Genomic DNA, 23,064 nt, shown 5'->3' with positions numbered 1-23,064 from the left:
GATGGAAGAAACCATTGGACTGTATTCTCTTTTCTCCTCCCAACCTACCCAATATAAACCCTCCATGACTCTAGAGAATAATGTCAAACCACCCATTTATCTTAAGAGTGACTGCATCGCCTTTAAGTTCACACTGGTGGGAGTCTGAACAGTGAACTTCCACAAGTTCAGTGTCTAATCTCAATATCCCCAAATACCTTGAGAATATGTGTATGAAACCTTTATCAATCAAACATTTACTCTTGATTTCAGTGTTTTAAGCAGTTATAAATCCCAAAGGCCAAATAGTTTTCAAGTAAGTGACTTTTATTTTTCTCTGACGTTTCACAGTCAATTTCTACAAAACTTCATACTTCCTCAAAAGAATTCACATTTGGTAAAGAAACCTCTACCGTAAAGAATTCATAGCTGGAAAGACACTTCAATATCTGCACGAGAGTTACTGTTCTGCCAAAGGAATCAAACTCAGACAATACCATAATCAATAAAAGCAAGGAGAGTGTAATAAATTACAAATGTCACCAAACTCCATTCCCATAACCAATTAAATCAGCAGCTTTTTCTAGATGTCTTTCAACACTGCCAACACCATCTTGCCAAAACTTAAGGGCTGGTGTGAGTTAAGAACGGCCCTCAGAAAACAGCAGCTTTGCCGCAGACCTTCAGATGAGATCAGGTCACGCATCAGGAAGACCGTGACTACTTACAGCCGTGTGAGACCAACGCGGGTCCTTCCGTCAACTCTGAGGTTCCTCCACTTGTCTGTCTGGCTTCTGGCCCCACACGTCTGCTAGTCTCAGTGGATGTCTCTTTGGTGGACCAGCTTCTCGAGCTGGCTTCATCTGCTTACTCCTCCACTAGGGAAAGACACCCATGCCAACAGCCTAGAGGGACTCACGGCACCAAGTTACAAGATCAGAGAGGAGCCAGGGTGGGTGCTGCTTCCCCCTGCCCCTCAGCAGCGAGCACTGCTGATGGCTTTCGGCATCTTTGCCTGACAGGAGGGAAGTGCAAACCTTCATCTAGGAAGAAGAGTCCAAGACGCGTACGGCTCCACAGGGGAGTTTTCCGATGGCGTAAATTTGGTTCTCAGCAAGTGTGTTCAGATTTTTGACTCAGTAAGACTCATGCCTGGTGCCCAGGCTGTTCTGAATGCACCTGTTTCTATGGCTTTGCTGCCAAACATATTCTGCCAAAAAGGAAGCTTCCTAGCATGGTGTGCAGAGCGGAGCTGCGGTAGCACCACACAGATGGAGGGGAGGCAAAGGGAGTGGGCCAAGAGAAAAAATATTAAAAGCAGCTGAGCCTGCTTAAGGACCTATTTGCTCCGATTTCTGAAACTCTTCCGGAAAGCACATGGCAGGTACTAATTCTGTGTTGATCAGGAGAGTCTAAGAGAGTTTACCGGGTTGTTTATTTCTAAACTGTGTTTGAGAACAAAATGCAGGCAATTCAAAGCCTTGTAATTTTAAAACTATATGAAGAGTTATGACTACATAGTAAATATGAGCATTAGCTTCTGGCCTTGCAAGAACTTCAAGACGATTTTCCTTGCAGAAAAAATGAAGTTGGTCATACAGGATTTCTTAAGATTTTCAAGAGAATGAAATTTTTTAAATGGGAGGATAAGAAGTTGGCAGCTTTACAACCTAGAAATCTGGTTTACAATGAAGCCAGAAAAGTGTGTAAAACCTGCAAGTCCTCATAATACTCTTCTACTTCACAGAACCCACTATACCTCTGGCTTCACTGCCAAAATCCGACACATAAAAGAAACACGGAAGACTGCTCCACATCACTGTGACATCAGACAAATGAAAACTCTGGATGTGGAAAGAAAATGGGTAACAAGAATGTTTTCCAATTTTTTGTAGACTTGTATGTCATAACCTTGCAATGATTTTAATTCAAAGTTAATCAAGCTTAATATTTTCTTTCTTCTTTTGTAAAAACAAGCAGGAAAAAAAAGTGGTAGCAGAGGGCTGACTTGGATTACACAATTGGAAACCATGAAGCTGTCTTTAAGATTTTAACATATAAAACAGGTTGCATTGTTTCAAAAGGAGAGAGGAAAAAAAGGCATAAATTACTAGAATCTTCCAGCTCCTAACCAAGAGATGCTAGCCATTTCTCCTTTCTTTAGACTGCATGAGTCAAAAATGCAATTCATCAACTGTAGCTCCAGATGGTCCTAAATCCATTCTATACTTTACAAATCTGAAGTATTTCGCCTACCAGTTTAAGAAAAATCTGGCTTATGATTAAAGTGTAAGAGTTAACAGTGCTACTCTTTCTCTTTGACTTTCAAGTTTAAAAAAAAAAAGCTTTTAGTGATTAAGTGCTTGCATCCGAAGAGCAATCTGTGCCAAAACATTTCAGGTTTCTGCCAAAGGGCACAGGGCCTTGTGGAAGGCAAGCACCCTCCTCTTATATTTTCGTCTGTGACTAAGACCTTCAAGGGAAGATCCATGAAGGGTTCCTCATGTCACCTGCTCCCTGACTTGACAGGTGCTGCTCTGTGCGCTCGTCTGCGTCACTGCACCCTCGATCAGGGCTGGTGAGTGGGGTGGCGGGAGGTGACAGCTAGCAGGGCCCCGCACAATCACCTCTCACATTTTGCCCCGTGAGCCATCAAACTGCCTGCAGGCTGAGGAAGAGGGACTCAAGGGCACCCAAACCTGAGGTCCTCGCTGGAACAGAGACAAAGGTAAACTGCATAGACCACAGGTTAAGACAGCAGCCAGGTCCTGGCGTGTGGCTTCATAAGTGAACCATTGAACAGTCTGAGTTTAAAAGGAAAAGATCTTATGTAAGCTTTGGGAAACAGGAGTAGTAACAGTAAAAGAGTTAAAAAGAAGCACTCAAGTAACAGGAGAATATGCCTTCGATGTTATATGTCTGGCTGCTCAGAGAATGCTTCCAGGTCACTGCCGGTATGACCTGACCCTGACGATAAAGATGCCTGCAGCCTGGCCCAGGCCTGAGGAGCCCTGCTCTTAGTGGCCTCTATGAACAGCCGGGTCTGCTCCTTGAGCTGGTCGAGTTCCACCTGAGTTGCCTGGTTCTGACGAATCAACTCCTTGGTTTTCAAAGTGATCTCCAGCAAACCAGATTTGTGCAGGACTACCAGGGTATTCTGAAAGCGCCTGTGCTTGCTCTGCCGCTGCTCTGGAAAGCTATCTGGGCTGCGGCAGAAGTGCTCGGCGGCCCACAGAGCGGAGCTGTAACTGGCCGCCGGCGGGGACAGCGGGGAGCTGCTCTCCACCCCGTGCAGGGTACTGTCAGATGCACAGACGGGGCTGGCGGGGGAGGCAAAGGTCAGGCTGGGAGCTTTAGCCACATGGCTGCTGGACACTGGCTGCAGAGTCTGTGGACTGCCACCTGCCACCAGGGAGGGCACGCCCTGCAGAGCCGAGTCCTCGGCAAGCTTGGTGCTGGGGGGTGCGGGGGTCGGGGGCTGGGGTGGGCCAGCACCGGTCTTGGTTGGCTCTCGAGCAGACAGGCCGGAGCCGAGTCTCTCAGTACAGACCTTCTTCTGCATGCCGCCTTCTCGTTCTTCTGCACTGTGGGCAGGGCCCCTTTTGCCAGGGTGAGGAGCTATTTTGGTGTAAGAATTGAGAATGGGCAAGTAGTTCCTGGAGTCCGACTTTTTCTCACCAGCGTGACCCGGGCTGACAGGAGACGGGACAGGCGGATGAAGGAATAAGAGCTGTGGCTGGGCAGAGATCACTTCAAAGGAGGGCTGGACAGTCCACGACTGGAGCTGGGAAGAGCTGCTGCCCTGCAGACAAAGGGAAAGAGCGGCAAACTGCTTGTTACCCGAGGCTGTCCATGGGGCAAAGCACATACTCAGATGGAAGGACAGAGCTTCCCACACACGGGGTAGCCCTTCTTGATAAGACGAGATGAAAGTGGCTTCAATATTCACTTGAGTCTGACAGCGCAGATTTTCTCTCTTAAGGGAAAACTGGAGGAAATGGCTATCTTTAATTCAAGTGCTGTCACTCAAGAAAAAGAAAAGCGTAGGTACGTGGAGTAATGACGTAGTCAAGGCCACAACTGAGGCAGTAAATGTATGGACAGTACGATTTGCTGGCGTAAATTAAAACGTGCTTGTCTCAATACCATAAATGTGACTTTACACCAAAGTAAGGTCTTCCTTTAGTTACTTGTGGAATTTCTTTTACTTGAAATCAACTTTTGATTAAAAAGTTACATATTTTTTTTAAAAAGTTACCTATTGTCAGGAGTCCACAGGTCTGCTTTTATGGCAATGACCCTCAACAACCACAAAGCTCTGCAAGGCAGTAACAGCCACCACCTGCGGGGCTTCCACGCTGGGTGTGATTTCACATGGCTGTCTCAGTATACTCCTGTCTTTGGGCCTGGCTGGAAGCACAGCTCTCCTCACTGAAATGAGGAGATTTGAGAATAAAGTCATAAACACCTGAGGCCAGGCAGAGAGAGCCCTGACAGAGGCTCTCCCCCTTGGTGGAGTCACGTGATTTATCTGCAGAAAGTGATGCTCCCACGTGGGCACCTGATTTGCATACATTTCAGATCCTTAGGTACCTGGTTAGGAACTCTTAGCCAAGTTCAACTACAGTGCATCTCCTGTGCAAAGGGTGGGATGACCTGGAAAGTCCATTCTGGAGTCCTCCTGGTGTTCAAGTATACTGAGAGGTGCTGCAATAACAAGCAAGCAATGCTGGGCCTAGCAACCACGCTCCCCCAGCAGAGGAGACACAGAAATCAGGAGTCTTTCAAAGAAGAGATCAGCCCAGTGCAGCTCAGCCACAAGCAAAACTTCAGGCTGTCCCCTTGGTCAATCACACCACAGGGACTGACCTCCAAGGCAAACAGACCCAGAAAATACCCAGTTCATTGCTTTCCCAAGATTACTCTTTCTAGTGCTGCTGTTATGCCCACTGACTTAGTCTGTTTGTACCAATTATTAGATTTGTACAAGGATACCACTCTTGTTGAAATCATCTAAGGGAATACCAGACAAGATTTTAGACTTGCACAGGATCTCGGGATCATTTCACATAAAGCCTCATGTTAAAGATGAGGAAACTGAAGTCCACAGTGATGAAATAATTTGTCTGTAAGAAGACATAGTCTGGTGACAAAACTGGAATCAGACTCACAAGAGAAAAATACCTAAAACCAAGCAGCAATAATTAAGACATTATATAATAAGCAAAGATTTTTAAAATTTGAAATGTGCTGGAATTCTAGCATATGTGAAAACACAAAACTCCTAGACCGCTCCATCAGGTCAGTCTGCCCCCAAGCCTCCTGTCTCCTGATCAAGCCTTCCCAGTGGGTCTTTATCCTGAAGACGACAGCTCTGCTGGGCCCGCCTCCTCACCAGCAACTGCGGGCTGTTCTCTGCCTTCCGGAGCTACAACACCCACAACAAAAAACACAGACGCCTAAGAAAGAGCGACAAGGGGGCCGGAGAGGAAGGCAGAGAGGAAAGAGCAGGAGACAGGAGTCCTGAGGAGCACTGGTGGGGCCTGAACAACCTCATTTGGGCTCCATTTCATGTCTTTATTCAAATCTCCTCGTTTCAGAGAGGAGAGCCGTGCTTCCAGCTGCCATATGATTTGTCAAAGCAAATACCTTCAAATTCTTTTTCCAAACTCACCAGGTTGCCTTGTTGAAAATCAGTTTGAGTTGCCCAGCGATAACTAGGTAAGAGTTAAGACATTAGGGTTTCCTATCAGGCTACAGCCATGTTCTTCCACCTAAGGTGGGAAGGTCACCTACACACAGCCAGATTGCAAACTTCACTAGCTTCAAGCAGCCTCATTAACAGAACCACGAGAGGACTAGTCTGTTTCAGAGAAAAGCAGGATAAGGTTACATGTTCTTTAATTAAGTTCATGCGACTGAGTTCTCTGACTCAAACACTGGAGCTAAGCTTAGATTTTTCATCTAAATCTTTTCTTTCGTATCTAGAGAATAACCACATAATTTGCATAGTTATATAATAAAACCTGAAACAAGGTACTATTCAATTCTATGGCAATGCTGTGTGGAGTCTGCTGGTAAAGTCATACCTATACCAAAGAGTTGCTTTTTTGCTAATAACATAGCTCTGGCTGATTACTAAGAAAATGCTCAGAATATAACATGAGAAACAGGGAAATTGCCTCTACTTCTTAAATACTTCTCAAAGTCCCCAGGGAAATTCAAATTAAAAGAGCCTTTTGCTTCAACCCTAAACTCTGTTATATCTTAGATGTACTGTGGAATAATAGAACATTTCTGCTTGGTTCCTTTAAACATGACTAAGGTATTCCAGACACCTTTGGACAAATGAGGGGTGCAGTCTTACTGTCTGGAAAATGAGAATACACGTCCTGCCTCTTGTATTCCTCTCTTCAGTCCAGGTCAGTAGCTAAAGGCCACACCCTCTTCCCAGGAGCACAGCACTTGTTGGTGTGGTTTCTGGTGGTCTGCTTCTCACATCCCTCCTTGGCGGAAAGAATCTCTGTGCACAGGAAGCTCAGGAACTCGAGTGTGCAAAGAAGTGACGAGCGCGCGGTCCTCCTCACCTGTTTGACCAGCACATTCTTCATGACCACCATGGGGGACAGTGTTGGGAAGGCTCCGCTCGCGGGCTTGGAGCTCGGCCTTGGCTTGTCCTCTCGGCTCCAGCCTAAGGCGCTCAGCATGTCCTCGGACTCCATCTGCTCGGCCGAGCTCAGGCATTCTGAGCTCCCATCTGCTGGGCAGAGAAACAGTCAGTTCACTCAGGCTCCCAACCAGTCCTCCTGGGGAGCCACAGACCCCCTGAAAGCGAATGGAACATTTGTGATCCGTGCTTTTGAGAATTCTTCCAGCATGTCTATCTTTCATGGGATTCTCAATGGGATGCATAATTATCCCTCCCACCCCAAGAGACTAAGGATCACTGCCCTAGGACAGCAGACTCCATTCTAACTCTCTTATAGACAAAAGCCAGCATCAATTAGGGTTCATGTAAAAGTAATCATCGCCAATCTACAGAAGTGGGTAAAGGCTTCAAAGTTAGCTCATTACTTTTAAGAATCTGTGGTTGAAAAGGGAGAGGAGTGTGCATGGAACCTGAGAAAAGATGAAGATCTTTAGTGGCTCTGGGCACCACATGATATAGTAATAACCAAAACAAGTAACAATAAAACCCCAAGACTTACCACTTTGCTGAAACTAAAATAGATGCCTCCTAAGTTCCCTAACTGTAAAAGTCTGGATAAGTTCATCAAGCGGAGGCTCAGGATGTCTGTCTTTGTTTTCCTCCTCCACCCAGTTAAGCACCTCCTTTGTTAGTGTCCTAAATGCGTGCTGAGTGTGCCTACTGGGGATCCTGTACAACGGGTGATGGAAAGATTCTCTCCACGGCCAAGAAAAGAAGGTTGCTCTACGTGACATCCATAAAGAAAGGACTTAATTAGTTCCTTGCTGGAGTAAACCAAGAGACTGCAAGTAAGGAGGCTGGGAATACCCTAGATGCTCGTCAAAAATCTCAGTGTCGTCTGGATGAGGCAAGACTGGAATGTGACTATAATTTAGAAGACTGCAACTGTCAACACTTTCTTTAATCAGATTCTCCAGAGATGCTTTTCAGAAATTATGGGTCTTGGGGTCTTCCCCTCAATCTATGGAATTGATTTATCTGGGGTCCAGGCACACGTATTTTCACAAAGCACCACAAGTAATCCAGATGTGCACCTTTAGTTAAGAACTACTGGGCCGGAAACAAAGAACTTCAGAAGAAAAGTACGTACCCAGTACATGTATCTTGTTTTCTATGCAAATACCATTCTGCATGAAAAGGAAACCCGGGCTCCTTGGAGAAATGGCTGATGTCTTTGGCAGGGAAGCCCAGACATCTTACTGTCTAGGCTAGAAAGCAAGGAAGCGCTCAAACACAAATGCGAGACACGTCCAAGACACAGGTGCCATCTAGAAGGGACCCCCACTGACCCAATGTGGGACAACCTGGTATCAGAAAGAATACTGATAATGGGTTGACAAACCAAATCAGAAAAGAATTCCGTGAATCCACAGTGATGCTCAAAAAAGGGGGCAGAGAAGTGTTTCCTTAAAGAAGATCAACAGCTAATAAAATGTAAAGGAATGATACAGAATTAGATCACCATTTTTCAAACCACAAATTTAATAACTGGTTCAGGTAAGCATCATCAATGGATGCAAAATCCAGGGTCAAGAGGCTGTTGGCAAAGAGTCACACAATTGTTGAGAGTCACACAATCTCAAAGTATCATCCCACAAACTGCTTATTAACTACAAAGAGAAAGGAGTACTTTCATAATAAAGAAATCAGGTCTACAATTACTCCCTTAATCAGAGCATCACCAAGAATAAGACAAACCTAGGAGTCACCTCATGTGTTGCAATGAGGATATAACATCAAAAATTTAGTTTTCTATTTAAAAAATGTTTATTCTGTTTCTAATACTGGGGAAGCTACCAGAGAAGTGCAGTGTGAAACATCCTACAAAACAACAGGCCTTATCACTTAAAGATGCTGATTTCATGAAAAAAAGAAAGGAAAGAAAAGGGAAGACAAGGGAACTGTTCTAGACTAACGAAGATCGAAAAGACAGGACAATGAAATGAAATGCACAACCTTCAACTGAGTTCTGCGCCCAAAACAAGCAAATATACAAAAAAGACTAACAGTTATAAAGGACACTACTGAGACAATGCGAAAAACCTAAATATGGACTCAGCTAATTCATAACTGCCAATTACACATCCCAAGGTAACTGAAAGGATAACTCCAGCAGCGATGACACCACTGGCACCTGGCCAGAAGTGGCTGGAGGCCTTCACTAGGACCACCTTCTGGGGCACATGAGTCTGAGTATTTTTAAGACTGCCTTATGTCTGAACAGCACAAAACTTCTTAAAGCACTGCTGCATTGAGAACAGGAAACTTTCAGAAAAACTACCCAGACTGCGCAACATGCTACAAAACAGGCGGCCCAATGGAGCTGAGGTTGTTAGAGGAAGTACCAAAACGGCCGCAGTATTGAGAACAACAGGGGGTGGGGTTACGGTCAATATTTATTTTCTTCTCTGCATGTACCTAAACTTCTAAGCTTCTACAACGAGCACATATTACCTTTATGATATATAAAAAACAAAAAACAAATATGATATTAAGACAGAGAGAAAAAAAAAAGACACTAGGCCTGCAAAGTTTCCCAAATCTGTTTGATCACAGGCATCACCAGAGACACTTGTAAAAATAGGAAACCCACACTCCAGGCCCTCCCCGCAGACCCTCCATGTCACAATCTCCAGGAGAGGGGCCTGGTGTTTTTTAACAAATGCATCAGACGAGCCTTATGATGAGGTGAGCTTGGGAAACAATGCGAAAAGATTGAGAAGAAAAACCCAAAGAGCTATATGCTGGCCCTAACTTTCCTGAACTGCCCTTATTCTAATCCCTGACGCGGTGCTCTGCTCCTCTCTGAGCAACAATCTACTGGTAACCTGGCTTCCCCTGCGGCTTGACCTACAGAGAGAAAATTTACCAGTCTAAGGGTGAGAGAGTTCAGGGTTCCTAAGAGCTGCATTTCTCACTATAAATTCATAAATCGACAAGATGGACTGATTAGTCCTGTGGGCTGGAAAACAGAAATCTTCCTCCAGGAGAGGGCTCTGCTCTCGGGATGTTGGCCCAGGCCAAATCCCCTGGCATCACCCCTCTGCATCCCCTGGGCCAAAAATGTTGCCACTCAAGCCGTATTTAAGCCACTACTCTCAGACCTGGAGATTAAAAAAAAGCCTCAGCACAAAATTACAAGATTTACTGGGTATGCAGCTAGTTCTTCCAGAAAAACTAGGAAGAAAAAGTGTCCTGCTTTCTCGTCTCTAATAGGTCCTCAGGTCTGGAATGGGGCCAGGAGACTCACAGACCAAGCACAAAGAGCAAACACTGGCAGGGATGAGCTGTCAGGAGGAAACGTTTTTAAACTTAACAAAATACTTTCTTAGAAAAAAGATATCTTAACAAATTATATACTACCTTTGTTAAATTTGTTATATGTGGTGACAACATGCAGTTTTTTTTTCCAATGTGATTATTGGAATGCAGGGTAACTGCAATATAACTATTCCTGTGAGAAAGGAGGAAAGACAACAGAATTATGAGTATTTTATATCTTTTCTCCCATAACCACTTGCCACAGTGGGAAACGTGTAAGATTTGAAGTTGAGAGTCTGAGCTGAAAAAAGACGTCAAACCGTTCCTTCAGAACTAACCCCACTGTGACTCTGATGAATACCCTGCCATGTGGCAACAGAACTACCATTTTAAGAGACCAGAGAGCCATTCATTTCTCCTGTGGGTGAAATCTTCCCATCCTTATCACACAAATGAGTTTTACGGAGGACATTTTTCAGGTAAATCATTCACTACAGTGTAGAAAGGATAAGGTAATTTTAACCTGAAAATCCAGAGTCCTTATCTGACTCAGCGGCTGCCAGGCCGAGCTGACGAGCCGCCTTTTTCATCTCTGAGCCCTTGCTTGGTTTGGCTGACAGCCTTCGAGAGCCCTCTCTGGACGGGTTCTTCCTCTCCATGTTTTACTGGGCAGCGAGGGGACTCATCAGTACTCTTTTCATCTGGACGGCCCTGTGAAAAAACAACAGTTACGTAAGAAGTCACTGCCTGGAGAGCTGGGACAGGTGAGCAAGCTGTGAGTAAAGTCGGGGCAAAGGACACGGGCCTCACCCACGTTCTCTGCAGGCACTTTCTCAGAGGTCTCAGCTGACAAAGGCTACACGTTTACTCAGCAGGAGAATGGTTTCCACCCAAAGGCAGGCTCACTGTCCTCTCCCTGCCCTCTAATTCCATTACAAATGCAAAGCACACAGACCATTCAGTGGAAGCTTTGTAAACTGCTAACAAAGGCACATTTGATTAGCTCTCTGGAATGCTCCCTGAGGGAGAAGAGAGGAGAGGGGATGCCCATCTCGGACCAGGCCTGCTTCCCAGGATACCTCTGCAGGCCCGAGACTTTCTGCCACCTCCCAGAGTGTAGTTTCTCAGATTAACCTTTCAGTTCTTTAGAGGTAGTGAACAGAGAAAAAAACAACTCCTTATATATGCATGCCACATTCTGGCTTAGAAAGTGCGTCTATGCACACGGAAGACCAGATACACAGTGCTTTGATCCACAAACGCCCGTAACATTATTGATGTTAAGATTATCTCATTTGAGCCTCAAAACGTCCTTCTCAGTTGTTATCCCATTTTACAGAAGAGGGAGTTGAGGCTCAGATAAGTTATATTCAGTCATTTTAAAATATTTCCTGAGCGCCTGTTGTGAACTAGGCATGGTGCTAGGAACGGGGGGGTACAGAGTGAATCGAATAGACCTGGTTCCCCTCTTTCTGGAGAGACGCCTAGATTTGATCCAGTGACACACAGCTAGTTCAAAGCAGATACAGAAATAGGTTAACAGCGCAAACTGTGAGACCAATGAGCCCTTCAAGATATTTTAACAGGGCCCTCTGAACAGCCAGGGCTTCCATGGTGGCTCAGATGCTAAAGAATCTGCCTCCAATGCAGGAGACCTAGGTTTGATCCCCAGGTCGGGAAGATCCCCTGGAGAAGGGAATGGCAACCCACACCAGTATTCTGGCCTGGAGAATTTCAGGGACAGAGGAGCCTGGTGGGTTACAGACCACGGGGTCGCAAAGAGTCGGACACACGCCTGAGCTTAACACTTTCACTTTCTTTTCTGAACAGCCAAGGGATGGCAGCTGGAGAGGCGGCACAGTAAGAACACAGGATACTGCAGGGATAAAGAGAACAGCGGACCAACAGGTGAAACAACAACAACGCAACTGGTAAGTGCTCCAGTCTGAACGTCTGTGTCCCCCAAAAATTCATATATGGAATCTTAATCCCCCAAGATGATGGTATTAGGAGGTGGGGCTTAGGTCACAAGGGCTTCACCTCATGGGATGAGTGCCTTAGGCTCCAGAGAGGTCCCCAGGCCCTTGCACCACAGTCAGTGAGAAGTCTGTGACCCAAAAGAGGGCTGTCCCTGGACCATGCCGGCACCCTAAGCTTGGACTTTCAGCTTCCAGAACTGGGAAAAATAAACTTCTGTGGTTTATAAGCCACGTGGTCTGTGGTGTCTTGTCATGACAGCCCAAATGGACGAGGTGGTACGTTTAAGCTACAGCTGGTGGCATTCTTATTCATGATTCATTTTCGACTCCATCCGTTCGTCCTTCTGAGTAGAGAGAAACATGGGCCCCCTGTGAGACAGCTGCATATCTAAAAACACCCTCAAAATGCCGAGTGTGAACGTTTCTGCTAATACAGGATCTAGTGAAGAACATCAACCACTCCAGAAGCAGAGGAGGGATTGGAAATAAAATTAAATAGAAGCCAAGGATGCTTACAGGCATCCTTGAACAGCTCTCTTGCTCTTTTGCATACAGTAGAAGTGGACTAATGCATGCATGCTGATCAGAACGAGCCTGAATTAAATACAATTCCCAATAAAAATTAGTCTGTACCGTATCTAACTCATTCAAGGCCAGCGGCTTCCCCACTCAGTCCGCTCCACGCTGAGCACTCTTTGATGGAGCACATTTAGTCCCACGTGCGTGAAAGCACCTGTCACACCTCTCATTAAAAAAAAAAGACAGCGCTAAGTCGTGTCCGACTCTTGTGACCCCATGGACTGTAGCCCACCAGGCTCCTCTGTCCATGGGATTCTTCAGGCAAGAATACTGGAGTGGGTTTCCATTTCCTTCTCCAGGACTTCTTCCCAACCCAGGGATCGAACCCAGGTCTCCCAGGCCCTGTCACACCTCTCATGGCACTATGCAAAAGCATGTCTCTCCACTGGACAGTGAGGAAGTCTGACAGCACGGACAAGTCAGTTTAAAAAGCAAAATAAAATGCAAAACTGTTCTCTAATTAAATATGGGTCCCTTTGTATGAAACCCAACAAGTGTATACTGCTGTCTGAAACTGAACAGAGGGCTTCTTCAAAAACAGCAGCAGCTCTCCCTGGTGGATGGGCCATCAGACTAAATTCAAGCCTGACCCTGCTACTGATTTAGATTGGGAAGGTAGCTTATGGCTATTGCAACTAATTCAGAACGTGACGAAGTTTCACATTATCTTATGAAATGGATTATTTTACAGGCATTTGAGATAAAGCATCCCAACTTCTTCCACAATCCTTGCAACAAGACAAGGAACAAGGTCTTGCTACTGTTATTAAGCTGCAGTCAATGAACAGAAAATACACAGGAATTTATCCCGCTCATCTGAGAATTTTCAGGACAATACTGATTGTGGGGTCAAAATGCTAAAATGTGGACGTTAAAAGGAGAACAGATGTAAAAATTTTAGATTCTGGGGAATTGGTGGCAATTGGAAATAGAGACTGCATAATCTACTTCAGAATAAGAAAGTGACTGCTTTCGATGTGGAAGTGCTAAAAATATGAAAGCCTCTGTCCTAAGTAAAATTCTCTTTCAGCAGTCTCAGTGTCCCGGAGAAGTTCAAGTGGGCATCAGAACAAAGGGCTACATGCCATCCGACCTTTCCTCTGAGAGACGTGCTTCCCTCCTGGGAGTGGCGCTGAAGATGCCAGTTAGCCAGTGAACAACAGACCCATTCATACACAGCACAGACGAGGCCCCCGACCAGAGAGAGGCAGAGCGATGGCATTTACCACTGGTGGCCACGATGGTGGCAAAGTCCGAGAACTTTAAGAAGATTATGTTCCGGGTCGTTATCATTTTACAATAAAGTCAGACACTCATAAGCTGACCAGGCGTTGAAGATGGGTTACCAAGCTCATACCCACTGTGCCATCTCTGACTCCTGGCACAGACTGGAAACCACGACAACTGTCTTACACACATCTCAGATCCATGAGCCTAACTCTGCATTAGAAGGACTCCGAGCTAAGCTTGAATTGACCTGAAAAAGGCCTCTTATAAGTGCACATGTAACACACGGTCCAAAAGGTTCCCAGAGAGAGCAGTATACACTAAAACTCCCAACAGAAAGTGAACCAATATATCTAGAGGTTTACATCCATAGGTGTAAGATAAAAAATTCTAACAAGCGTGGCACGGCACTTGGTTCTCCTATTTATGCACTTCTTACATTAGACTTTAATTATCTGTTCATCTCTTCAGCCTCAAGGGTTGACTTCATCTCTGCAACCTCAGCCCCTAACAATTCATGTGTGAGGTATACTCAGAACAATAAATTCCAACAAACCTTCTGTCCAGCCAAGTCTCAGGACAGCTCTAACAGCTTAGCTGTCACCAAAACACCTGAACGGCTTGAAGGTCAGGAGTCTGCATTTCCTGGTCACCTCAAACACCATGGTCACCTCAAGATTTAATGTCTAGGTCTGGTCTCTTGCAGGAAACAGGTATTTCATCCACGCCTCATTTTAAGCCACCCCTCATTTTGCCTTTAAATCCAGCAGCCAAACTAAAGGTTGGTCTAATCCACAATCTCTATGGAGATTCAGGCTTCTGATAAAAAGGAGGCCCAAGGTACACAAGGGAAGGATCTGAAAAGCTGCTTGCAGATCCCTCTGTAATAGACAACTTGGCAACTTTCCTGAGAGCTCAAGTTCCCTTTAAAATGTGTCACGTGTATAACAGGCGTGCACAGACAGAGGTGTGCGGTGAAAGCCCAAGCAGAGGCTTAAATACAATAAAGATACACCGCCAGAGAAAATTAAGACTTTACCACCCAGAAAGCCATGAGTAATCCCAGTTGGAATTATAAATGCATTACTAGGTTTTTCTCTGAAGTCATTTTCTCTTGGTCTGCATTTTCAGAGATACCAATCTGGGGGGATGTCTGTGGATTTTAACAAAGGAGAAAAAAAAAACCACCAGCCAACCGTCTACCTACATCGCCAATACTCCTCTTCCCTTTCACAAACATTTGCATGCTTCGATTTGGCTGTAAATTCTGGTCAAAGGTCCCGAACCCGGATTCCATACAAATGTCCTCAGGTATGTATGGCTTACTCATTTTGCTCTTTCAAAGATTAGATGAGACTAGAGAACTTCCTCAAAACCCCCTGCCTGGAGAAGAGTTCGCAGTGAACAGTGCGCACCGCCCCTCCCCATTCGCACCAGCCCACGATACATCTGCGCCAGACAGCAGGAGCGCCCTCCAGGCACCCACCAGCCTGCCGGCTCAGCAGGGCAGAACTGGGCAGACCCTTGGACTGTGCTGTGACTGGCATGCCACCAGCCTGCCAGGGCAAACGCCCAGGCCATGCAAGTACTGCCAGGACTTGGGCAATCACAGGGAGCCTGGCTGCGGCCCGGTGCCCTGGGGCCTGGATGGATCGGAGGTCCCCTGAACCCACCCACTGGCAACCACTCACTCCGTACCTGGCACTGGCCACCTTCTCGGCCACCTCCCCGCCCCCTGGCACCACGCCTGGCACAAGCTGGTCACCCGGGGGGCGGAAAGTACCAGCAAAGTGGGTGACAGCGAGTCTCTGGAAAAAGCACACCTGTGCCCCGGGTCCAGATTGGGCGCTACCCACCCCGCGCCCCTACCCCACAACCCCAAACCGGGGCGGGGGGGCGCGGGCAGGACCCTCACAGGGTTACCAGCGCTACTTGGTCCCCACACACAAACCCCTCCTCACCCGTGACCTCCTCTCCCACGCGGTCCTAACCCTCGCAACAAAACCAACCGACTAAACGGGGCAGGGAGCATCACCCCCTGCTCCAATCACCCCCAGCTCCCAGCATCTGGCCCTCGGCACCCCGAAAGTGCCCGCTCTCCGTCTTGCCTGTTCCCTCCTCCTCTCCCTGGCGCCCGCTTCCTCTCCGCCGGCTCCTCGCCCAAACCCCTTTCCCCTACCCCCGCAGCCCTCCGTCGCTCACCTAGGACCGGGGTCGCAGCTCCACAAGCGGACGACCCGCGGGTACGGCGGCGCATGCGCGAGCCCGGCCTCGCGGCTCCATGACAACCTCGTCGTCGTCGTCGTCGCGTCTCAAACGATCCCCCCTCTCGGCCGCCCGCCCATTTCTCCTCCCCACTCCCCGCAGCCTCGGCAACGGTTTTCGCCAGTCACGTGACGCGGCTCGGATGACCCGGCACCACCGAGACTGCTCGCTGTTCTGCTAGAAGGGCCCTTGGTGGCGCCCGCTCTTCCCGTCTCAGCCGGAAGACGACGCCCGCACGTCGTCCTCAGGGAGCGGGGGGGGGGGGGAGGGGCTGGGCGTCCTTTCAGAGGTCGGCGCTCTATCCGTGGAAGGCGGGCATCTCTATGGTTAGTAGTTCCTCAGGCCAAACCGCCATTTTGTACGGGGACCTTGTGCTACGGGAGCTGCTGTGGAGCAGGCGTGGGGCGCAGTTCTGAGGCGGGGTCTGGAGAAGCCGGGGCGGGTCGGCTTCTAGCAGACAAGGCCGGAGGCGTGATTCTTCTTAGGGCGTGGGTGGAAGTCAGCCCGGGAGAGCGCTCTCGGTTTGTACCCCGAGACCCCGTCGGCGTTGGGGACCGGGACGGGCCATAGGCTGACTTGCGCGCAAGCCCGAGCGGAAGCAGCCGGGCAGCTTCGCCGGGTCTCGGCCCGAAGGAGGCTTGCCCGGACCGCGCCCCCACCGTCCCCAGCACTGCTCATCTTGTTGCCGAGCCTGTCGCGGCGTCGGTTTGCCTTCCTTACCTCCAGACAGTGCTTCACGTGGCAGGGACGCAATCAGTATTTTTTTGATGGGTGACTTAATGTCATTTGATGTATGACTCATTGTGCGACTGACCGAGATGTTGAGTTTCAAATGGATTCTGTTTCTCAGGCCAGTTCTTGAAGTGTCACCACGAACAACGTGTTATCAGCTAAACAAACAAACAAACAAAAAATGGGGTTGCGATCAGTTGAAATTCCGATGCATTGAGTCAGTGAAGGTTACCTCCTAAATTAGAAAAAGTTATTTTACAGCTGGAAAAGGGGACACGGAAGAATTTAAAGATTGCCACCGGTAGAGGCAAGTTCTGGAGCGACCCTGTCCAGTAGGGTAGCCACTAATCATGAGGAGGTACTGAAACTGATTAAATGAAATGAAAACGTGGGTGTTTTCTTCATTCAGGCTGTGCACATTCAAGTCCTCAGCAACCACGTGTAGCTAATGGTTACTTGGTTGGACAGTGCAGATTGTGCAGCGCATTGATTGCCAGCATCATTGAAAGTTAGTGTTGGATCTAGAAGACGGGCAGGGTAAATTTGCCCTCTGTTGGTAATTCAAGCCTTGCAGAGTCATAGGTAATCCCATTAGTCCTCCAGACACAGATAATGCTAATGCATTAAATGTATTTATTAGCATAAGCTCTACCAACAAATAATTGAGTGCCTGCCGCATATATGCCTTTTGTTTAGGTGGTGGAAGGACTGTTAACAATTATCAAGAAATGAAGAGCCAGGCAGCTCTGCATGTATTCTCTTTCGTGTGTGTGTGTGTGTGTGTGTGTGTGTGTGTGAGTGTGTGTGTGTGAGAGAGAGAGACAGCGAGTTCTGTCATTGAGTTGTGTCTGACTTCTTTGTGACCCCATGGACCGTAGCTGTCAGATTCCTCTGTCCATGGGATTGTCCAGACAAGAATACTGGAGTGGGTAGCCATCTCCTTCTCCAGGGAATCATCCCCACCCAGGGATTGAACTCTGGTCTCCTGCATCGCAGGCAGATTCTTAGCCATCTAAGCCACGAGTGAAGCCCATTGTCTTACTGATGTCTGTACAAGTTGATGAGGTCGCTGTTTTTTAATGTTTCCATGTTTTAGATGAAGGCACTGAAGCTTTTGTCCATGATGACAGAGCTCCTAAGCCCTGGATCTAAACCATTAGGCCATACTGCCTCTTCTGGAGGCAGAATAAAACTGTCTGCCCTCAAATACCTTAGAATCTGATACAGGAAATACAGACATGTTTTAATAAGTTGTATGAGAGAGAATATGATAAATGCCAGTGGATTCTGAACAAAATCTAATAAAATCAAAGGAAAAATAACCTGCTTGTTTTCTGCTGTTGAAGTAAAGCTTTAAGAAGGTCAGGTAAAAGTAGGATATCCAGTAATGGAAGTGGTTGAGAGCAGAGTACATACCAGCCAAAGAGAAAAAGTGAAATAAGCAAAAGCATGAAGATTATTTTAATCCTCCACAAGTGCAAATAAGTCATACTTCCCTGGTTTCACCTATCTAATGACCAGACGGCCATGCTGTATCAGTCATTTGAACTTCAAAAACAGATTTGGTAGTGGAACCAAATGAATCAGACTAGTTTACTGATAGGCATAATTTTAACTGAGTACTGTATGGTTCTATTGTATATAATTAGATACATAGAATAACCATGAAAATGGATAATGAATCTTTTATAGAGGCTAACCAACGTAAAACTTTTTCTTTCTTTGCTGATTCACCGGGTTTGCAAATCAGCATCCTCTGATGACAGTTTCCTATCAAAGTGCCATGAGTTCTTTTAATCTTTGTCGTCACACTCAGGGTTCTGTGACGGAGAGTGGTTTTCCAAGCACCGTCTCTTCTTGCTGTGGAATCCTTTCCAATTTGAGTCCTCAGTACCAGTCGTGGTTTAAGACTCATTCTGCCACCACCACTGCCAGCAGGGGGAGACCTGCTCCTTTAAATGCTACTCTTGCTGCTATTGCTGCTAAGTCGCTTCAGTCGTGTCCGACTCTGCAACCCCATAGAGGGCAGCCCACCAGGCTCCCCCGTCCCTGGGATTCTCCAGGCAAGAACACTGGAGTGGGTTGCCATTTCCTTCTCCAGTGCATGAAAGTGAAAAGTGAAAGTGGAGTCGCTCAGTCGTGTCTGACTCTAGCGACCCCATGGACTGCAGCCCACCAGGCTCCTCTGTCCATGGGATTTTCTAGGCAAAAGTACTGGAGTGGGGTGCCATTGCCTTCTCCGAAATGCTACTCTTAGGGGTTTGCAAAAAGGCTTCTTTTCCTTTCTGCCCTCACAGAGTGCCTGCCACACAATGGAGGTCAGGAACTGCACCTCTGCTCAGCCTTCTTTCAGACCATGTGAGGATTTGAGTTTTCAGTCCTACATAGGATGCCGCAAAGAGTTAACTTTGTGCTGAGTTTTATTTGAAGATATTTTCAAGTATCCAATCTAGTATATAATTTGCAATATAAGTAATTCTTTAATACTTACTTTAACAAAGTTGAATTTAAAATTAAAGTTATTTTAAAATTAATTAAAATAGTGAAATAGCAGTGAAGGTATTCAAAAGATCTAATTTCAAATCCCAGCTCCTATTGATACCATTTTACAAAGGATGGGACATTTCAATATCTTCCCTCACATAAGACACAGGAAAGAAGATAGGCCATAATCTCACAAGTCAAAAACTGAATAATTTCTGCTTTATGAATTCTCATTGCTATTCTTATTTTTCCAGTTTTGCCGAGGAGCAGTGAAAACACCACAAGGACTGGCATTAGTTCTTGAAGCAACACTCGAGAACCATCTTTTTTTTTTTCCCCTTGAACCTCAGTTTGGCCATCTGTAACAGTTATCCTGAATCTGGCATTCAGCGTTACTGCTGACCACAGATTTTTGAAGAGGATTTGATGGAATGGTGGTTATGTGTGTGCCCCCAGAGTCCCACCACCATGGTCAGTGAGCGGAGAGGAGGGGGATGTTCCAGTCTGTGTGTGGGGATGGCAACCAGCAGGTCCTGGGCTGGCAGAGGCAGAGATGAGCGACAGCAGGATGCATATTCCATTTTTCCTCAAGAATCAACTGCCTAAACCCCCACCATCCAGGTTAGTTCTCAGCTCATATTTTTAGGGCTATCTGGAAGAACAGAGACAATAGAAGGACATCTGGGTTACAGTCATGGTGTCAATATACTAGGCATGGGTTTTATTTCAGGGACAATGGAAACCTCTCCCACAAAGCTCCCCATCTTCTTGCCCAAACCTGAAATTCCTCAAGTATAAGTGCTCAACCTGCAGCTGCTCTAGAACCCAGGACAAATTCTCTCATCATAACTGACACAGAGTGCTATTTCCAGACACTGTCCTAAGTGACTTGCCCAGATTTACTCCTTTAATCCTCCCACAGTCCTGTGACATGGTTGTGGTATTGTTCTTCTCGTTTTACAGAGGAGACTAAGGACAAGAGGCCATGTCACTTGCCAAGGTCACGAGTGGTAAGCGGTGGAGCAGGAATTGAATTCTGAAGTCCTTGCTTCTGGCCGCTCTGCTAGGCTGCGTGTTTGGTGGAAATGGTGCTACCATGCCCTTTCCCGCTGTGCTGAGCAGGAGACCAGTGGGGAGCAGAGCCCGAGGCACTTGGTCCAAGCACTTGTGTGGGAAAGGATGCCAGGAGTGGAGACTGGGCACCATAAAGGCAAAGTCTGCAGAAAACACCTCCAGCTGATCCTCTCTTTCTTTCACTCTGCACATGGCAGAGAGATTTCTTGTGTGTGACAGGGTATATGCTGATTTCAACCCACACATCTTTCCAAACCACTCAGCAGCTGCCTTTTGCTTGTTTTATCCCCTATCTAGAATCTTTCCAGTGGAAAGGTTTTTAAAGTGTCATCTCCCCTCACTGAAGATGAAGTCTGTGATTTAAACTCACAACTTTTTCTCTGGATGACTCCGAAAGCTGTTCAGTTGTCCCTTTGGGTAGACCAGTTTGACTTTAGAAGTTCTCCTTGGCCTTGTATCTTCCCTCCCTTCTTGTAAACAGCTTTCCAATCACAACTGAGTTCCCCACCGTGGGCTCACCAAAGACAAGAAATACAGGCCAGCACAGCAGAAAGCCAGACAGAGCTGTGCAACCTGACACTCCAGTAGTAGGAAGCTGGCTAGAGAGCCCAAGATAAGAGGCAGCCTCCACGTAGACATCAATCACTCTTGAAATTGAACGCTTTCTGTGTCTTGTGGCTTGATCTAAACTGGTTTGCACTGTAATTTCTTGGGTACCCATCTCCCCCACTGGGTCTAAGCTCTTTCAGGGCAGGGATTATACTGAATGTTTTTCTCCTACAAAACAAGTTCTTCATAGTAAGCATTCAACCAACTTGACATCAGGGGGACCCCAGGTTCCTGAAAAGTTGACAATGGGCTTCCATATCACTGACTGGACTTCAGAGAAGGAAGACACCGCCAACCAGGATGGTGAGGGGTTTCCAGGGCCCCTGGTGCAAGGGTTGAATGGTCATGCCTTTTTATTTTATTTTGTTGCTCCACTCTCTCCCACCTCCAGGCCTTTTGCACATGACTGTATGTGTCCTTTTGAGAGGCTGGAGTGAAGGTGGCTGCTCACGGGTTTTGCTCCACACTTGTGATTCTGGCAGAGAAATTCCAGAACCTTGTGATTCTGGCAGAGAAATTCCAGAACCTTTGTTGCTCGTGCTGCCTCACCTCACCACATCCCAGTCTTTGGAGGGTCTGTTGTGCATTTGCTCAAAAGTGCCCTTGAATTCTCCCTCACTTTCGATTTGGCTCGTGGCTGACTTATTTGGAATCCCATGAAGCACCATGTAAAGACTGGTAGTCAGAGATGACGAATGCCATGGCTTCTGTTTGCAGATGCAGAAATGCCCCCGAACTTCCCCACCAGTACTCCCCTTTCCAGCACCAGATAGGCTGGTGAAGGCTAAGGCCTTCACTCCACATGGGTGGGCCAGCTTGGCGTCAGTCAGCATCTCAACAGGCTGGATAAATCAGGATGGCACAAGATGTTGGGTTCAAGCCTTGCCCAGTTGTTCATCAGAACTACCTGGTTGATTTTATCTCCAACTGATTACCTGATCCCAGGGTCCAAGATCTTAAATCTCAAACTAGAGACTGAAAAACAAGAAATCTCCTAAAAAAAACTTAAGCATTAGTATCATATCTGTGGGAACAGGGAGTAGACAGATATCCTTTTTTTTTTTAATTTGGGGGAGTGGTCCTTTTGAAATTCATATGAAAAAGATGAGTACTCTTAGACTCCCAAATCTGAAGTGGCATTTAAATTGAAGCCCTTTTCTTAATGTCAGAGACGCTTTCTGACATTCCTTATGCATTCTGCAAAGCTTTATTGGATTTTTCAGTCTATTTTAAAGACTAGGATGTCTGTACCTACAGCGGAGTAAGGCAGCTCATTTGCCTAAAATGTCTGGGAAATCATTCCAAAGAAATTACTGAGAGTATTCTCTTCTGATATAAAAGAGTAAGGTTTATTCACCCAGAACTTGGGTTTCTTTGAGATGTTGAGTGTCCCTTTTAAGACTTAAAGGCTTCTTTTATTCAGTAAGATTTCATCCCAGCTGGAGTCATGGGACCCGCTGATCTGGAGCCCTTATTGAATTGACAGCATCCACATGCAGAATTTCAGGGCTTTTGGTCCCCTGCTTTGTGGACAGGGATAACAGGATCACCCACAGGACTTACCACAGGGTAAATCCAAGAAAATTCACTGGATGTCTTGTGCTAATAGTTTAACGAAATTCTCCCTCCAGCACTTTCTGACAGGGCCTGGGGATTTTCTCCAGTGTTATCACATTTCGGGAGAGATGGTGTCATCCAGGTGTAGGTGTTCTTGGCCGTCCTTTACCTATTGTCTCCTCATGTCACATATAGCCGAGACAGCAGATGACAGGTTCATCTGTACTACACGGGGAATTACCAAGTGGTTGCCTGGCAACTCACGCAGCACAATCAGCATGGTCTCTGTGGTAGAATGTAGAGTGGTTGACTTTGCCTTTTGAGAATGTCTGTTTGCATATTTCTTTTGGGCTTCTGGAAAAAATAGGTCATGTTTTCCTGGATTTGAGGCTATTAAAATGGACTTCTGTACTGCTTTACAGCACAGAAATTTAGTATTCATTTTAAAGCAGCCTGTTATTGTCAGAAATGACAACGATCTGATTAAATCATTAATGCAGCAATTGCATCAATTAAATTCAGTTCAGTAAGCATCTTCCATGTGCCAGCTACTATGCTAAATACTGTCAGGAGTTATAAGGATGAACAGGTATGGTCCCTGTCTCTGGG

General features: G+C 46.5%; 1 protein-coding gene and 2 long non-coding RNA genes across 4 annotated transcripts; 2 read left to right on the top strand and 1 right to left on the bottom strand.

Moving 5' to 3' along the window:
* Positions 1 to 285: 285 nt before the first annotated feature.
* Positions 286 to 16,213, bottom strand: CIPC (CLOCK interacting pacemaker). Of its 2 annotated transcripts, none has more exons than XM_027552512.1 (4): positions 15,937 to 16,213; positions 10,473 to 10,660; positions 6,567 to 6,736; positions 286 to 3,781 (listed from the first exon to the last, which is right to left on the bottom strand). In XM_027552512.1, exons 2-4 carry the CDS (start codon positions 10,606 to 10,608, stop codon positions 2,891 to 2,893), a joined length of 1,197 nt encoding a protein of 398 aa, XP_027408313.1. In that variant the 5' UTR covers positions 10,609 to 10,660; positions 15,937 to 16,213; the 3' UTR covers positions 286 to 2,890. The 2 variants fall into 2 exon arrangements, with proteins under 2 accessions (XP_027408313.1, XP_027408314.1); XM_027552513.1 differs by lacking the exon at positions 15,937 to 16,213 and adding an exon at positions 10,760 to 10,919.
* On the top strand, positions 11,709 to 14,900 carry LOC113899155. The gene is made up of 2 exons (XR_003512852.1): positions 11,709 to 11,880; positions 14,866 to 14,900. It is a non-coding gene; the product is annotated as an uncharacterized LOC113899155 (long non-coding RNA).
* Positions 16,214 to 19,308: 3,095 nt separating the features above from the next.
* LOC113899541 lies at positions 19,309 to 20,444 on the top strand. The gene is made up of 2 exons (XR_003512933.1): positions 19,309 to 19,836; positions 20,179 to 20,444. It is a non-coding gene; the product is annotated as an uncharacterized LOC113899541 (long non-coding RNA).
* The last annotated feature ends 2,620 nt before the right edge of the window (positions 20,445 to 23,064 follow it).

Source organism: Bos indicus x Bos taurus, chromosome 10, assembly GCF_003369695.1.
Source record: "Bos indicus x Bos taurus breed Angus x Brahman F1 hybrid chromosome 10, Bos_hybrid_MaternalHap_v2.0, whole genome shotgun sequence".
NCBI classification, from domain to species: Eukaryota; Metazoa; Chordata; class Mammalia; order Artiodactyla; family Bovidae; genus Bos; species Bos indicus x Bos taurus.
The sequence above is the reverse complement of the archived record's forward strand: the minus strand, read 5'-3'. Positions and strand labels throughout refer to the sequence as shown.

What these genes read in the sequence shown, in the direction of transcription:
- CIPC (XM_027552512.1), bottom strand. Translation starts at nt 10,608, where the DNA reads ATGGAGAGGAAGAACCCGTCCAGAGAGGGCTCTCGAAGGCTGTCAGCC. An exon ending in TAAGGACTCTGGATTTTCAG is followed by an intron (nt 6,737 to 10,472) that starts GTTAAAATTACC and finishes TCTGCCCAGCAG; the next exon opens with ATGGGAGCTCAGAATGCCTG. An exon ending in AGAATGTGCTGGTCAAACAG is followed by an intron (nt 3,782 to 6,566) that starts GTGAGGAGGACC and finishes CTTTGTCTGCAG; the next exon opens with GGCAGCAGCTCTTCCCAGCT.